At 44.3% G+C, this 18473-nt stretch overlaps 1 protein-coding gene across 3 annotated transcripts in view; it reads left to right on the plus strand.

The window, feature by feature from the left end:
* Window positions 1–18473, plus strand: part of slco3a1a (solute carrier organic anion transporter family member 3A1a) — a 67492-nt gene that overhangs the window by 28862 nt on the left and 20157 nt on the right. For all 3 annotated transcript variants that reach the window (XM_046864499.1, XM_046864496.1, XM_046864497.1), the window contains exon 2: window positions 7276–7729. In XM_046864499.1, coding sequence (XP_046720455.1) covers window positions 7276–7729 — 454 coding nt within the window. The remainder of the gene's footprint in view (window positions 1–7275; window positions 7730–18473) is intronic.

Genomic DNA, 18473 nt, shown 5'->3' on the forward strand with positions numbered 1-18473 from the left:
ATTGTATATCTGCTTCAAATGGACATTTGGTGCAACCCAGATGAGGATGGGTTCCCTCTTGAGTCTGGTTCCTCTCAAGGTTTCTTCCTTATGCCATCTCGGGGAGTTTTTCCTTGCCACAGTTGCTCATCAGGGACAAACATACTTACAAAGAACATATTTATGTTTAATCACCACATTATCTGTGTAAAGCTGCTTTGAGACAATGTTCATTGTTAAAAGCGCTATACAAATAAAAATGAATTGAATTGAATTGAATAGTTGGTGAGCACTCATCCATGAAGATGTCTGTCAAGCATGCCGAGATCCGAGCGGAAGCTGTGGTATCTGATGGAGGAAAAGAAAAGATTAGTTGAGTGTCATCTGCATAGCAGTGATAAGAAAACCCATGTGAGAATATGAATCCACCAATGGAGTGGGTATAGAGGAAGAAAAGTCTCTCGTTAATGCCGGGAGCGGCAGAACGAGGCAGCGTGACAGCTGCCGTGGGGGGCGTGGCAGGTGGATCCCTGATAATGTAGCATATTTTTATCAGGAACTGTTAACATTAACAAGTTAGGGAGGCATTTTCAGCTGTAAGTCCTAAAATGTGGGCTGGAGGGGTGAACGAGACATAGTTTTAGATAAATGTTTGTAGGAATCAAATTTTTCATGATATCTACATTAAATTTAATATATAAACTCATGAGACATGTGGCTTTAAACCACGAGTAAACCATTACTTTTCAGGCAGGGTGGAGTGGGTGGAGAAAAGTGATTGCAGGAGTGATTTGTGATAGGTGAGTATCTGTGAGAGTGAAAGGGAAAGTTTATAGGACTGTGGTGAGACCTGCTATGTTGTATGGTTGAGGGACAGTGGCATTAAGTAAAAGACAGGAGGTGGAGCTGGAGGTAGCAGAGATGAAGATGCTGACGAATGTTAGATTTTGCCGACTTAGGTTTAATTTGGGATGTAACTTTTAATATTGCTGTCTGAAAAAAGGATTGAGTTTACTATGGAGCAAAAAGTATGTAAAAAAAAAAAAGTCATGTGGTCTGATAAGTCCAGATTTTCCCCATTCCAGAGTGATGGGCACATCAAGGTAAGAAATGACAGTGAAGACCTGTTCCAGCTGTCCAGCACAGGTCCTGAGCACATGCTGTTTATACAGGTGCAAAGTGCAAAGTAGAGGAGGGACATGGGGTATATTGTTAGTAAAATGCTGAGGATGGTGCTGCCAGGAAGTAAGAAAGGGGGAAGGCCAAGGAGAAAGTTTATGGATGTGGTGATGGAAGACATGCAGGTAGTTGGGTTAAAAGAGGCAGATGTAGAGGACAGGGGGGTATGGAGACGCTGTGGTGACGCCTAATGGGAGAAGCCGAAATAAGAAGAAGAATTAACTCATGGGTCCATGATAGCATGGTTATATATGGTTGCCAATGGATCTGGGTAATTGGTGTTTATTGTTAATGTGACTGCTGCTAGTAGGAGGAGGAATTCTAAAGTGTATAAAGCAAAACTACTTAGATAATGTCAAATGATAGAACAATAAGACACTAAATTACTTTACCACCAATACCAGCATAACACCAATGTATTTTTAAATTTTCATTTTTACCAATCCCCGCCAATCTGTGTCATGGAGTACCCTGCTTCTTCTCCTGCTTCTTCTTGCGCGCCCCGCCATCACGGAGCTCCTCGCCATCGTACTGATTGCGCACACCTGTCACTCGTTTCACGCGCACATATAACACCTCACTCACTCCACTTTGGCGTCCGTTATTGTTTGCCTTAGGACTCTATGTACCCGTTATCACCTCTACATTTTGTCATGGCTTTCCAAGTCAAGCTTCCTCCCCGAAGCTTTCCCTGGATTATCTGTCACGGACTCGCCCACGTCATTTCGGGACTTCACCGAACGTGCTCCGTAAGCGTGCCCCGGATCTCCCTATCTGCCGTGGGTATTTGTGTGTTCTCTGCGGTTTATGTCATTAAAGCTCTGTTTGCTGGTGCTTCGGCTTCCGCCTCGCGATGCATCTGCAAACCAGCACGGCATCCGATGCGGTTTGGGATCTCGACGCCGCGGTTCAGCAAAACCCCCCCCTGCTTTCACCGGCAGTCCCACGGCGCTCCCGGCTGCTTTTTCAGGAGAAGCTTCCAAATGCTGCGGCTTCCTGCTTCAGGTGAATTTGTATATTGAGACGCAACCACAGCGATTCCCCACCAAACAATCAAAGGTGGCTTTTTTTATCTCCTTCCTCTCCGGGAGAGCGCTAGCTTGGGCGCAGTCGCTGTGGGACGCCACCAGCCCGGTTGCACACTCCTACGCTTAGTTTACCAGAGTCCTTACCATGGCCGACCAGCTGCTCAGCTTACGTCAGGGGAATGAAAGCATCACGGACTACAGCCTTTGTTTTTTGCACCCTGGCGGCATCTAGTGGCTGGAATGAGTCGGCGCTGCTCAGTGTTTATCGGCGGGGTTTAAATCCGGAGATTAAACAGGCAATGACTGTGCATGACGACACTGTGGGGTTGGAGAGCTTTATACAGAAATCCATCGGGCTCTCCCAGCGCTTGGCAGCATGTCACCCAACTCCTCCTCAACCGGGAGCTCTGCAAGGTGCATCGGCCGCCCCGGACATGGAGCCAATGCAGTTGGGTTCACAGAGACTGTCCTGGAGAGAGAGAAACCGCTGCCTGGCCGCTGAAAGGTGCCCATACTGCGGGTCACAGGGACACTCCGTCACTAGGTGCCCCCACGCACCCTGCTCGAGCTGCGGTGAGTACCGTTGCGCTCCCAACCGACATCTCACCCCTATCCAAGCTTACTGTGACTCTCCTCACCTTTAGTTGACTCCGGCTTGGCAGGGAACTTCATCTCTCAGGCCTGTGCTTCCCCTGAGAGAGGGGCTCCCAGGACCTAGTGGTCCAGACCATCCAGAGATGCCCGCTGGGTAGGGGTTGGGTGAAGTACTGCATGCCGGTTGTGACACTACAAGTGGGGCTATTCCATCAGGAGGAGATCCATTTTCTGGTCCTGGAGAGCTCAACGGTCAGCGTGATCCTGGGGAGACCATGGCTGCAAAGACATGCTACGATGTGTTCCTGGGATCCCTGTGACATCCTGGAGTGGAGTTCCCACTGTAAGGAGCATTGTCTTACCCAACTTCCGACGTGGTTCCAGGGGGCCGTGATAGGCGCCACCCGGGTGGAGGAGGCCACGACCACGACCATGACGCAGGTGGAAATCCTTGAGGAGTACCAGGCTTTCAAGGACGTGTTCAGTGCCCAGGCCGCCACCCGTCTCCCCCCTCATCGACCCTGGGACTGCTGCATTGACCTGCTCCCTGGTGCTAAGCTACCCAAGGGCTGTGTGTACCCGATGTCCGCTCCAGAACACCGAGCGATGGAGGAGTATGTGCAGCAGGCTCTCCGCCAGGGGTTCATCACGCACTCGTCCTCCCTGGCTGCGTCAAGCTTCTTCTTCATGGGAAAAAAGGATGGAGGTCTTCGCCCCTGTATCGATTACCGACAACTGAACTCACAGATCGCTCCTCTTCCGTACCCCTCCTGCTCATGCCCGCTGCTCTGGAGGACCTGAGGGAAGTGAGGATTTTCACCAAGCTCGATCTCTGGAGCGTGTATAACCTGGTGCGCATAAGGAAATGAGACAAGTGGAAAACCACCTTCATCACGCCCTCAGGACACAATGATTACCAGGTTATGCCGTATGGCCTCTCCATCTCTCCAGCCATCTTCCAGGGGTTTATGAACGAGGTACTCCGGCCCTACCTCCAGAGGTTCTTCATGGTTTACATAGATGATATCCTGATCTACTCACGGGACCTGGAGGAACACCAGAAACAAGTGGGTGCCATTCTGGAAGTACTTTGTTTACACTGGCTTTACCTGAACCTCTCAAAGAGTTCCAACGATCCACTTTCTGGGCTACGTCAGTGCGGAGGGGATCCAGATGGACAAGAAGAAGGTGTTTGCGGTGAGGGAGTGGCCCGTTCCTGAATCAATTAAGGAGCTCCAGCGTTTCCTGGGTTTTGCGAATTTCTATCGCCGGTTCATCCTGGGTTACAGCCGGATCACCGCCCCCTCACCTCGCTCCTCAGGGGTAAGGCACAAACCCTGAGGTGGACCAAGGAGGCCCAGGAGGCCTTCCACGAGCTCCGCCGGCGACCGCGAGCTCCTGGCCATCAAGCTGGCACTGGACGAGTGGAGACACTGGATGGAGGGAGCTGAGCACCCGTTCACAGTGGTCACTGACCACAAGAACCTCCAGTGTCTACGGGAGGCGCGGAGGCTCAACCCCCGACAGGCACGCTGGGCCATCTTTTTCACCAGGTTCCGGTTCCTCATCACCTACCGGGCCGGTCCACTGAACGGCAAGGCCAATGCCCTATCCCAGATGTACGGGCTGGACAAACACAGCGACCCAGAACCCATTCTTCCTCTCGCACTCATCCTGGGGCCCATCGTCTGGGACATCAAGCCCGAGATATGCACGGCGTCACTCCATGAGTCCATGCCTGCGGGGTGCTCGGAAATGCATATTTTCGTCCCGACCTCCTGCCGGCACGGACTCATAAGATCAGTCCACGAGGAACCAGGCATGTGGTGAGAAGCGGACAGTCCAGACCATCCAAGCGCGCTACTGGTGGCCAAGAATAACGGAGGAGGTCACACGTTATGTGCAGGAATGTCCCACCTGCGCCGTATCCAAGGTCCTGTGCCACCTGCCCGTGGGCAAGCTGATACCGCTCCCCGTCCCTCAGCGCCCCTAGTCCCACCTGGGAATTGACTTTGTGACGGATCTGCCACACCTGCAATCCTGGTGGTTGTGGACCGATTTTTTAAAGCCTGCTGCTTCGTCCTCATGAAGAGCCTGCCTACCGCTCCCGAAACAGTGGAAGCCCTGTTCCATCACGTCTTCTGGAACTTCTGACTCCCGGAGGAGATCGTCTCTGGGTCTGGAGAGCTTTCTTCAAACTCCTGGGGGTGTCGGTAAACCTGATGTAGGGATACCACCCGCAGTCCAATGGCCAGGCTGAGCGGAACTTGAGGACCTATTGCGGCCAGGACCAAGGGGAGTGGTTTCGGTTCCTGCCGTGGGCCGCAAAACTCGCTCCGCCAGGACTCACCCCTTTCCAATGCGTGCTGGGGTTCCAGCCGCCCCTGTTCCGTTGGTCGGACGAACCCAGCAACATGTCTGCAGTGGATTTCTAGTTCCGGGAGAGCAGCCGTGTTTGGGAGTTGGCACACACCCAGCTGCGTCGGGCTCTCCACAACACCCGCCGACACGCTGAAGCCTGGTGGCTGGAGTCTCAGCGCTTCCGGACCTGGTGTGGCTGTCAATGAAGGACCTGAAGCTGAACCTGCCCTGCTGCAAGCTGAGCCCTCGGTTCATTGGGCCCTTTAGAATCTCCGACCGGATCAACGATGTGTCTTACCGGCTAGGCTACTGCCGCCGAGGTACCGCATCCACCCTACCTTCCATGTGTCCTTGCTGAAACCTTGTGTCTCTCCTGTCTCTTACCCCCCAAGTGGCCCCCGACAGGCCCCCGCAGCGCCCACCCTGCCAGAGGTCGTGGACCAGCCCGGTGTCTATACAGTGAGGGAGGTTCTGGATTCCAGGTGGCGCGGGGGTCGCCTTGAGGATAACATGCATAGATAAGTCATATGGAAGCCCAAGATATAGGTAACATACTACTATAACTGGTTTTAACTTGATTCTGCTGGTTTGGCTGACTTTTTAATTATATTGGTTTTAATTTGAGATAATGGTAAGGATAATGGATATCGCACACAAAAAAAAAAACTGTTTCATAGGCTTAGCAAACTGGGAGGAAAAAAGTGTTTTGTAATGTCCTTATTTTCCATCCTTGAAATTGAAAAAGGTGTGTGTGTGTCTGTATACTTGTACTTGTGTATCATAAATTAAAAATATATATAATATAATATAAATATTTTAAATATATATTCCTCTCATGAAGATGGCTTTTTCGGTGTTTATGCATGGACATTTTGAGCCTGATTTGGTTCATCTCACATTTTAGCAATTAATTTGACAATTAAGAGCTAATTTGACAATTAAAGGCTGTATATATTCCTTCTGATCTGACACTGATCTGCATAGTCAGTTTTAAGATTTAATATGACAGTGAATATATCATAATGTGCACACAGTTATGTGCATACAGTCACTTATTTGTAGCACTAAATTTGAGTAAAAGAAATATAGCTACAATTTCCCCAAAAATATTGGGAAACACCAGTGTTTTTTTTTTTTTTGGTAATCTATACATTAAAGACATTTGGATTTAAAACCAAAATATATGAGCCAATAGATGAAGAGCTTCTTATGTAATCATTTTCTTCAGGCTTAATATTGTAATCACTATGCTTGTAGCACAGCTTTTTTTAGTTATTCTTTGTATTGGGGCTTTCTAATTTCAATCTTCTATTCAAGAAGTGAAATAAATGCTCAGTTGGGTTGAGGGTCTGATAATTAAATTAGCTAGTCTAGTGAAGCTTTTTGTTGTGTTTTCAGTGTGCTTTGGGTCACTGTTAGATGCATGTTAAAGTTCCTCCATTCTATATTGGATGCATTCCTTCATACCTTCATTCCAGCCCTAATGTTGCTGGCTGTTGTGTTTAGTCATAGTACTTACAATATTTCCTTACTCGGTTGCTGCTACTTTCTTTTCGCTTACATTTTTTTATGTCTGTTTTTAGTACACAAGTGGTTACTAAGTTTTCCTTTCTTTTTCAGGACACTCCAAATTGTTGTATTGATTACACTTAGTGCTTTTGACATGGCTCTGGATGTTTCTCTTTTTTTTTTCCTCTCATAGCTCTTTGGTCTTCATGGATTATCATCATACCCAAGGCTTAAACCAGGACTAGAAATTCAGATATAATTATTTGTTTGTCACGATACCCAAGGTTTAAACCAATTTTAGCTATTTTAGTAAAAGGCAAAGGTTGTTTAACATAAGTTGTATTTATCAAGAAGTTATAGCTATTCATTTTTTTTTTTTTATCTTAAACCCAAGTGACGTCAGTGTCTTTTTTATTTTTTTTTAACAAATTCATGCTACAGATGGTCGTTTGGAACGTAACTCGTTCGTAAAGTGGGGCATGTCTGTGTGTGTGTGTGTGTATATATATATATATATATATATACACATTATATATATAGTGTATATATAGTATATATAAAATGTGTATGTATGTGTGTCTACAAAGATGGATAGATATACATTTTTATTTTTTGCATTTTACAGGTGAGTGTCCTCACGACATTGGAGCGCCGCTTTAACCTGCAAAGTGCTGATGTAGGTGTGATCGCCAGCAGCTTTGAGATTGGCAACCTGGCACTCATCCTATTCGTCAGTTATTTTGGTGCCAGGGCACACCGACCACGTCTGATTGGCTGTGGTGGAATTGTCATGGCACTAGGTGCATTACTATCTGCACTACCTGAGTTCCTCACCAACCAGTATGAATACAAAAACACTGAAGTGTGGCGGAAGGTGCCAGGACGGGACATGTGCTCCAATGTGTCAAGAGATGTGGATGATAGTGGCCTATGTAGCAGCAAAGCCAACACCAACATGATGTACCTGCTGCTGATTGGTGCCCAAGTGCTACTGGGAATTGGAGCGACACCTGTACAGCCTCTAGGAGTGTCCTATATTGATGACCATGTGAGGAAAAAAGATTCTTCTCTCTATATTGGTGAGTCTGTTTCTTGCTTTATTTGGCCATGCTTTAAATGTCAAATATTTCTGAATCACATATACATTAGAATGGCTTTAACTCAAACTTGAGTCATAAACTCCTAACAGCATGTCAGTAACTAAATAAATTACACTCATATTTTCTTCCAGTATATTATTGTCCATAATGATTTGCCTTTAAGCAAAGTCTGTCTTTTTCATTTTTGTTCTATTATAAAGCACACTCCTAATTTGTAGAGAAAATAATTTACTGTAAAGTCAGATTTAATTTATGTGAAATGCATCCAGATAATTTTATATATGCATCATTCAAATCATCCACTTTAATAGGAACAGCTTTACAATTAAAAGCTTATAGACAGGTGTGGCTTATTTATGTTCAAAATAAAAATCTTTGTCAAATTCAGTGGGTGCGGCTTATATTTGGGTGCGCTAAATAGTCCGGAAATTACGGTAATCATTGAGAAGGCCTTTTTCATATCTAGACATTTTTACTTTTCAGCGGCCAGATAACATAAACTATACACTATACAATGCCAGATTATTCTGAAACTATTCTGAAAACTTATTCAGAAAACTCACGGGACACGACTCGGGGCCCGGTGCACGGCCAGATTGTTCTTTTAAGGGATCTTGCAGGTGACTAGGTGAGTGAGGACCCAAATGCAGGATGCACACAAGGTAGTAAGTAAATACAGGCTTTAAATTCAGGCTTTTCAAAAACAAAGTCCAATAAACAGTCCAGGGTCTTAACACAGGCAAACAGGGCAATGCAGAGAGATAATTGAAACCAAAAACAATCAAAGATTTAGAGAGCTGGCAAACAGAACCATGAAGGGCAGAGCAGAAACTCAAACCAAAAACCAGTCCAAAGTTCAAAAACAAAGCCAGGGCAGAACAGGGGTGCATTAAATGCTGTAAGATGAAATTATTTTAGGACTTTTGTACAACATACAGCAGCAATAGTGTGTGTAACCTATGGGGATAAAGTAATGAGTGACTGTTCTTACAATGCCATAGGCCTACATGTAGATATGAAGCAGGGCATATAACTAAGGTCATTGTTAATGAGGGTGATTGTCTGAGGAACGAAAATGTTCTTGTTTCTGGCAGTTTTGGCAAACAAAGTTCAGTAGCGCCTGCCTGAAGGGAGGAGTTGAAAAAGGTTGTGTCCAGAGTGTGAGGGGTCACCAGCGCATTTTCCTGCCCATTTCCTGGTTCTTGTAGTGTGGAGCTGTTTTTACTGTTTGCTGCAGTCTGTCTTTGTCCTGTATTGTGGCTGCTCCAAACCAGACGGGGATGGGTGTGCACGGGACGAATCCGTTGATTGCAGTGTAGAATTTAGGTCAAGTCAAGAAGTCAAGAAGCTTTTATTGTCATTTCAACCATATATAGCTGACGCAATACACAGTGAAATAAAACAAGGTTCAGTTTTTTGTTGAGAAGCCTGATTTCTTGAGGGAAGAAATTGTTGCACAGTCTGGATGTGGTGGCCCGAATGCTTTGGAAAAGCTTCCCTGATGGCAGGATGGTGAAGAGTATGTGTGAGGGGTGTGTGAGGTCATCCACAATGCTTGCGGATGCAGCGTGTGGTGTAAATGTCCGTGATAAAGGGGAGAGAGACTCGGATGATCTTCTCAGCTGTTCTCACTATCCTCTAAAGAGTCTTGCGATCCGAGACGGTGCAGTTTCCAAACCAGGCTGTGATGACACTGCTCAGGATGCTCTCAATGGTCCCTCTGTGGAACGTTATCAGGATGGTGGGAGGAAGATGGGCTTTCCTCAGCCTTCTCAGGAAGTAGAGACGCTGCTGGGCTTTTTTGGTAATGGAGCTGGTGTTGAGTGACCAGTTGAGATTATCCGCCAAGTGAACACCAAGGAATTTGGTGCTCTTGACAATCTCCACAGAGGATCCATCGATGTTCAGTGGAGAATGGTCACTCTGTGTTCTCTTGAAGTCAACATCCATCTCTTTAGTTTTGTCAACGTTCAGAGACAGGTTGTTGGCTCCACACCAGGCTGTTAACCATTGCACCTTCTTTCTGTATGCTGACTCATCGTTCTTGCTGATGAGACCCACCACGGTCGTGTCATCCGCGAACTTAATGTGATTTTAGCTGTGCATTGCTACACAGTCGTAAGTCAGCCTAGTAAACAGCAGTGGACTAAGCACACAGCCCTGAGGTGCCCCAGCGTTCAGTGTGGTGGTGCTAGAGATGTTGTTTCCGATCCAGACTGACTGAGCTCTCCCAGTCAGGAAGTCCAGGATCCAGTTACAGAGAGGGGTGTTCAGGCCCAGTAGGTTCAGCTTTTCAAACAAGTGATGAGGGATGATTGTGTTGAATGCTGAGCTAAAGTCTATGAACAGCATCTGTACATAAGAGTCCTTGTTGTCTAGGTGGGTTAAGGCCAGATGAAGGGTTGTGGAGATGGCATCGTCCGTGGAGCGGTTTGGACGATACGCAAACTGCATGGGGTCCAGTGCGGGTGGAAGCTGGGTCATTTTGTGCCTCATGATGAGTCTCTTGAAGCAATTCATCACAATGGGTGTGAGCGGAACGGGACGATAGTCATTGAGGCAGGAGACTGTAGACAGGGAGGTGTTGAAGATGTCAGTGAAGACATCCGCTAGCTGTTGTGCACATTCCCTGAGCACTCCGCCAGGAATGTTGTCTGGTCCAGCAGACTTCCTTGGGTTAACTCTGCATAGAGTTTTCCTCACTTCAGCTGTGGTTAGACAAAGCACCTGGTCACTGGGAGGAGGGGTGGTCTTCCTCACCACCATGTTGATCTACACCTCAAACCAGGCGTAGAAGTTGTTCAGCGCATCTGGGAGGGAGGCGTCTGGTCACAAGCAGGTGATGTAGTTGGTACTCTTGTAGTTTGTGATTGCCTAGATGCCCTGCCACATGCGCCGGGTGTCTCCGCTGTTCTGGAAGTGGCTGTTCTTGGTGTGTGCACGCTTCGCCTCTTCTTCCTTAGCATTAGCGCTAGGTGGTATGTACACTCCGAGCACAATAGCGGTGGTGAATTCCCGGGGTAAATAAAAAGGTCTACATCTCACAACCCTAAGCGGTGAGCAGTAGGTGGAGACAAGGACAGAGTTCTTACACTATTCTGTGTTGATGTAAACACAGACCACCGCCGCAAGTCTTACCGCACAGAGCTGCATTTCTGTTGGCACGAAACGTGGCTAGCCCGTACAGCTGAATGGCGGCGTCTGGAACTCAGCCACGTCTCAGTGAACACAAAGACGCAGCAGTGTCTGTACTCACGCCGAGTAGCTTGTTGGAGTTTGATGTAGTCTAATTTTTTGTCCAGGGAGCAGACATTTGCCAGCAGTAGAGATGGTAGAGCAGGCCGGCTAGGTTTAGCTTTTAGCCTAGCATTAGCCCCCGTTTGCTTTCTGCACTTCCGCTTCCTCGCACAGCGCTTTCGATTCCCCCTCTTCTGTCCGTCCGCCGCAGGCGACGCTGAGGTCTGGTTCTCGAAGCACGCAGAGGTCGCGTAGCTTCTGCCGCAGATCATCATTAATTATGTTGTTGGGGTTGTTTCTGAGTCCCTTAAATGTTTGCCGGTGGTACACAGGGACACCGGTTGCTCCGATGTCCGTATGTTGCGTAAGGCGGACTACAAAGTGAAAGTAGCACCATTTTGCGTCTGGAGCGGCCGCTGCGAGCTACTGCCGCGCCGCCATCTGGGATCCGTGGACTGTATCAATAGCTCCTGTGGCAGACCATACTTTCCCAGTTAGCATTAAAAAGTACAGCCTTTTTGAGAATGGAGCTCATATTGGACCATTTCAGGTGTTGGAAAATGGTACTTCCTAGAAACTTGAAGGTCTCCACTGATGACACAGGGCTGTTGGGTATTTTGAGGGGGGAACTGTGTTGAGGGGTGTTTCTGGAAGTCCACTATCATCTCTAGGGCTGTGCAATTAATCGCAATCGCAAAAAAATCGTGATTTAAGCACGTGATTTCTAAACCGCATAAGGCTGCGATTTTATCTATTAATTTATTTATATTTTTATTCAGAATACGTTCTTGTGCGCATGTTTTTAAGACGTTAACCAATCAGAGCTCACGCAGTGCACGACAAAGCTGAGCGGAAAAACCGAATCGGCGAGCGGGAGGAAAGAACATAAAATATGGATGCAGGTCAAAATAAAAATGATTTGGTGCCAAAGAGAAATTCAACGTCAGTCGTTTGGGAGTATTTTGGATTCAGGAGAGAGGATGCGTCACAGAGCAAGGTAATTTGCAAGACTTGTGGAATGATTATTCCAATGAAACGGAGCAATACTACAAATCTGTTCCAACACTTAAAACAGCGCCATAAAAAACTGCATGTTAAATGCATGTCGACAAAGTCCATCGAAACAAACAAAAGCACACATCAAAGCCAGCCCGAACAGATTGAACAAGTATCCATTGTTCAAGCATTTGCAAGCACCGTGCCTTATGAGAAAGAAATTACCAACACGGTCACCTATCATAAATGCAAAGATATGATGCCTGCGCACATCTTGAGTAAAGACGGCTTTCGAAGACTAATACAAACACTCGACAAAAGATACCAGCTGCCATCTCGCACTCATTTCACACGATTTGCTATTCCCAAAATGTATGAGAAATGTAAGGCGGGTGTTGAATACGAGCTCAAGCAGGTGAAATACTACGCCACGACCACAGATATGGTGGACATGCTGGTTTTTCTTGCAAAAAACCTTTAAGAGAGCAATCTGTTTTTTGGTTTTGATTTCTGTTAGTTTTTATTTATTTTTATGACTGGAGTTGAGGTTAGTTCATCTTAATTTATTTCATGTCTGTTTTTAAGACAATTTATTACAGTTTTGTTTATCAAGCAGTTAGTACTACTGTACAGTTATTTCATTGTGAAATGTGTGCACTGAAAAACAGTTTTGAAGTTTATTTATTATGACTGGAATTTAGTTTAGTTAATCTTAATTTATTTTATGTTGTCTGTTTTAAAGACAATTTTACTACAGTTTTGTTTATTAAACTATTAATATTGTTATTTTATTGTGAAATGTTTTGTTATGCACTTCTTGTGCACTGAATACATTTAGAAAAAGCATGTTTAAAAAAGTTTGAAAAAGCAAAAACAATTGTCAAAATCGCGAAGAAAATCGCAATCATCTCCACAGTTTTAATCATATTTAGCTCTAGGTTGTACTGATTGCACCATAGCACCATCCAATCCACCTCCTGCAAATATGCAGACTCATTGTATCTTGTATGAGTCTAATGAGTGTAGTGTCATCTGCAAATTTTAGGAGTTTAACAGTTGGATCATTGGATGTGCAGTCATTAGTATAGAGGAGAATAGCAGTGGGGACAGGATAAACTTTGGATTATAAACAAAACTTTTAAATTCTTCTTTTTGAGCATGAAATATTGCACAGGTTATACTAATAATATTGATGCTAATAATAATACAAAATAAACAGTAGTCTGGGTGTAAAATGTAACATGGGAAAGAGGACAGCTTGGTTTGTTATGTCTGTCTCAGTTTTTAACAGCTATGTTTGTGTGTGTGTTAGGGCTGGGCGATATGGCCTAAAAAAAAATCCCCGATTTTTTTCACAAAAAATCCGATTTGCGATTTAAATCGATTTTTTCCCCCCCTGCTTAAAATCAATCTGCATATGACAATTTTTTTTTTTTTTTTAAGTTTTAACTTTATTAAATAAAGTTTATTTACCCTTCTGGGATTATAACCCACTTTGGGTTAAAGTGCAATCAGAAACAACAAGCCAAAAATACAAGATGGCAGGCCCTGCCTTTGTAAATTGTGAAAATAGAACGTGACATAACATAAAATGAGCAAACCTACAAAGAAAATTTTTTTGAGTGTTTGAATATGGTGATTTAAATGATCTAATTTTTCTGTTTCTTAACGGAAACGCCGTTCTGAAGCGTCTTTACATGTATTTTGGTCGCTTCCACCACCCGTACCGTCAGTGTACAATTGGACGTGCAACACTAAACAAAGTGCGGCTGCTTAACCGTGTATTTTCAAGATGCTGCTGTCTTAACTTTTTTGGGAACGAGTGCTTCTTTGCTCGCTGCCATGTTGTTTGTGTATCTCTATGGCAAACGCGCGGGGGGAGGGGGCGGAGCTTCGGCGGACATTAAAGAGAAAACCGATTTTTATTAAAACAGATCGATGTAAACTACACATTCGAGTTAATCGATAAAATCGATTTATCGCCCGCTAGCTAGCTAGATGTTGCTAGCTCTCTTGTGTAGCCTGCTAGCATAAACTGTGTTGAGGTTGGGGAGATTGGTTTTCCATTTTTCTGGTTCTCCTATAGTCCACAACGATCTCCTTTGTTTTATTGGTGTTCAAAACCAGGTCACTACCACACACCACTCAACCAATGTTGAACCTTATCCTTGTAGTGTGTCTTATTATTTTCTGAGATATAGTCCCAGTAGTGTGTGTAGTGTGTAGTGTGTCGTCAGCAAACTTCACTATGGTGTTAGAGGAGTGGATGGGTTTGCAGTCGTGTATGAATAGGGTGAAAAGGACTGGACTAAGGACACAGCCCTGTTGATGTTCCTGTATTCAGGGCGAGAATGGATGAGGTGCATCCCAACACATATGTTAGGATGTTGTTTGTAGACTTTAGCTCTGCATTTAACAAAATAGTGGCCCACAAACTGGTGAACAAGTGAGCAACTTGGGATTAACCACCACACTCTTGAGAAACTGCAGAATCCAGTCCAAATCAGTGGGGATGTTTGCTTTGATGTGAGAGCGGACAAGCCTCTCAGAGCACTTCATAATAATTGGTGTCAGAGCGACTGGGCGATAGTCATTCAGACACCTTAATGTTTGTTTTTTTTGGCATGGGAACAATGGTGGTAGATTTGAGGTATGTAAGGACTGCAGCCTGCTGCAGGGAGAGGTTGAAGATGTTGAACACCCCCGCTAGTTGTTTTTTTTGTCATGCATAATTTTTCAGATTTCTTTACTGACATGACATCACTCGAGTCACACCCTACAAAATAAATTAGCTCCTGGTGTTTATTAATATTTTCTCACAAATGTAATTTAAAGGTCATTTAAACCTTGATAAATGATCAACAGAATTGTTATTATTCAAACTTATTTATTTTTTAATTAGCCTTTAATGTGTAAAATACACTCACCGGCCACTTTATTCGGTACACCTTACTAGTACCAGGTTGGACCCCCTTTTGCCTTCAGAACTGCCTTAATCCTTCGTGGCATAGATTCAACAAGGTACTGGAAACATTCCTCAGAGATTTTGGTCCATATTGACATGATAGCATCACGCAGTTGCTGCAGATTTGTCGGCTGCACAGCCATGATGCGAATCTCCTGTTCCACCACATCCCAAAGGTGCTCTTTTGGATTGAGATCTGGTGACTGTGGAGGCCATTTGAGTACAGTGAACTCATTGTCATGTTCAAGAAACCAGTCTGAGATGATTTGCGCTTTATGACATGGTGCGTTATCCTGCTGGAAGTAGCCATCAGAAGGTGGGTACACTGTGGTCATAAAGGGATGGACATGGTCAGCAACAATACTCAGGTAGGCTATGGCGTTGACACGATACTCAATTGGTACTAATGGGCCCAAATGTGCCTAGAAAATATCCCCCACACCATTACACCACCACCACCAGCCTGAACCATTGATACAAGGCAGGATGGATCCATGCTTTCATGTTGTTGATGCCAAATTCTGACCCTACCATCCGAATGTTGCAGCAGAAATCGAGACTCATCAGACCAGGCAACGTTTTTCCAATCTTCTATTGTCCACTTTTGGTGAGCCTGTGTGAATTGTAGCCTCAGTTTCCTGTTCTTAGCTGTAAGGAGTGGCACCCAGTGTGGGCTTCTGCTGCTGTGGCCCATCCACCTCAAGGTTCGACGTGTTGTGCGTTCAGAGATGCTCTTCTGCATACCTTGGTTGTAACGAGTGGTTATTTGAGTTACTATTGCCTTTCTATCAGCTCGAACCAGTCTGGCCATTCTCCTCTGACCTCTGGCATCAACAAGGCATTTGCGCCCACAGAACTGCCGCTCACTGAAATACTCAGACCAGCCCGTCTGGCACCAACAACCATGCCATGTTCAAAGTCACTTAAATCACCTTTTTCCCAATTCTGACGCTCGGTTTGGACTGCAGCAGATCGTCTTGACCATGTCTACATGCCTAAATGCATTGAGTTGCTGGCATGTGATTGGCTGATTAGAAATTTGTGTTAACGGGCAGTTGGAACGGTGTACCTAATAAAGTGGCCGGTGAGTGTAGATTTGAATAAATATATCTCAATCAGAACTCAAAAACAAAATAGATATTTTTTAAATAAAATGTAATGTATATAGTCACACTATGAGCCATTAGATCTAGGGGCTGCCAGAGTTGCCTGTCATTCACTGATTCTTTTGGTGTCTGTCATGCAGCTATTATTTCTGAGAATTATTTTTGATGTTTTTTTTAATGCCTTTCTTATACAGTTTTAGTCTTCTTCTCCTTTTGGCTTCTACCATTAGGGGTCACCACATCGGATCATCCGTCTCCATACCCCCCCCTGTCCTCTACATCTGCCTCTTTAAAACTAACTACCTGCATGCCTTCCCTCACCACATCCATAAACCTCCTCCTTGGTCTTCCTCTTTTCCTCCTTCCTGGTGGCTCCATCCTCAGCATTTTTCTACCGATATACCCCATGTCCCTCCTCTGCACATGTCCAAACCATCTCAATCTCGCCTCCCTCACCTTGTCTCAAAAAAGGCCTACATGCGCTGTCCCTCTAATAAACTAATTTCTAATCCTGTCCATCATCATCACTCCCAACGAAACTGTTACAGCAGCCAAAGAAAAGGAAATGCAAATATATAAAAAATTGAGACATAATATAGTATACAGTATATACACAACACAATATATGCATACAAAAGAAGAAAAAAGAGACCACAAGTAAGTAGTAACGCTAACAGACAAAGCACACAGGTAATATTGCACGTGTTTAAAAAACTTTGTTATTATTAATAATTATAATAACTATTGTTATTATTGCAGTTGAACAGTAATATAGTGTGTGTTATGGTGACTGGTTCACTGGGAGCAGCTTTGATTGTAAAGTCTAATAGCAGCAGGGAGAAAAGACCGTCTGTATCACTCCACACTTAGGATGAAACAGTCTGTCACTGAAGGAGCTGCTCAGGAACTGTTTTATATAGGGGGTGAGATTCGTTCTCCAGCAATGATGAATGTTTAGCTATCATCCTCCTTTCTCCCAACTCCTGTACAGTGTCCAGAGGAATCCTCATAAAAGTCCACTCTCACAATGTCCTTTCCCTGAATGTTCACTGGTGCTAATGAAGTTACAACATAGCTATACAACAACAATCATACATCATAGCAGGTCTAACCACAGTCCTATAATCTTTCTTCAATTAATTTTTTTCATTTAATTACTGTCAGCAATTAAATAGTTACTTATTTAATATTTAAATTTAATAATAAATTTTTTTTTTTATATATGATTGGCAGCATATTTCCTTTTTAATGTGCTCAGACTACTGTTTTTGCCCAATGGAAATACTAAAGCACAAAGTTTGGCTGATACAAATAATCAAGTTAAACAAATTGTAACAAATCCCACTGGTACCATGCTGGAAGAAAGAGAGACAGACAAATGTTCACCAAGCAGAGCTTTCTTCATTCACATTAGTTTTTACCCTGGCGCTTTCCTTTCCACCTGGTTTGGGACGCCTTTCCATCTTGACGTTCGCTGGCAGTCCCTCACGGATCGGCACGCACTTCTTAGGCATCCGCCCGTCTCACTCTCGCTTTTTCTCTCTTCAGTGCCCGCCCAAGTTTCCTAACGGACCGGCACGCCTTTTCTTAGTGCCCGCCCACGCTTCGTCACCGTTCACCAGAGCTGGCAAAAGTACTCACATCCTTCACTTAAGTAGAAGTACATATGTTCATGTTTAAAAAAATACTCAGGTAAAAGTTGAAGTACTGACTATACATTTTTACTCAAGTTAAAGTAAAGACGTTTGGGCTCTGACATGTACTTAAGTAAAAAGTAGCCATTATTACTACCTGTTTTAGTGTCACTCTGGTAACTGAACCTCACGTCATAATATTAGTGCTGCGAATCGATAAAAATATTTGATCGCGCTGTTCTAAATGTACCTTAAATTAATACCTTCCAATTTTTTAATACTCTAATCAACATGGGCATGAACAAATATTGATGCTTTATGCAAGTGCATGTTTATTATTCGTGAAACCAAACAACATAGCACGAAGACAAAATATTCTTGTAAAGGTTTTAAAGTATTTTTGGGGTTTTAAATTACGTAAATTATCAGGACACCAAACGGAACCTTTGCTATGTTTCCACTCGAAAGGTTAATGGGGTGATACTGGATAAACTGCATCTCTTATGACTTCCATACGGATTACAGAGAATATTTGCCTTCTATATTAATTGGTTTATTTAAAAGTAGACTTTTCGGGCTTTGATACATATTTATGTTTGTGAGGCAAGTATTCTCTAAGATTTAGGGTGTTTTGTGTGTCTGTGAATAGAGGAGACAGAGACGGCAGAGAGCGCATCCTGTCTTTTTTTCTTTACTTTACAAAAGCACAATGTGTATATAAAAGTAGACCCCTTACAGATTCAAATTATGTTTTGCTCTTATCAAGACGATCAAAAAAAGACAGA

Source organism: Silurus meridionalis, chromosome 13, assembly GCF_014805685.1.
Source record: "Silurus meridionalis isolate SWU-2019-XX chromosome 13, ASM1480568v1, whole genome shotgun sequence".
Classification (NCBI taxonomy): domain Eukaryota; kingdom Metazoa; phylum Chordata; class Actinopteri; order Siluriformes; family Siluridae; genus Silurus; species Silurus meridionalis.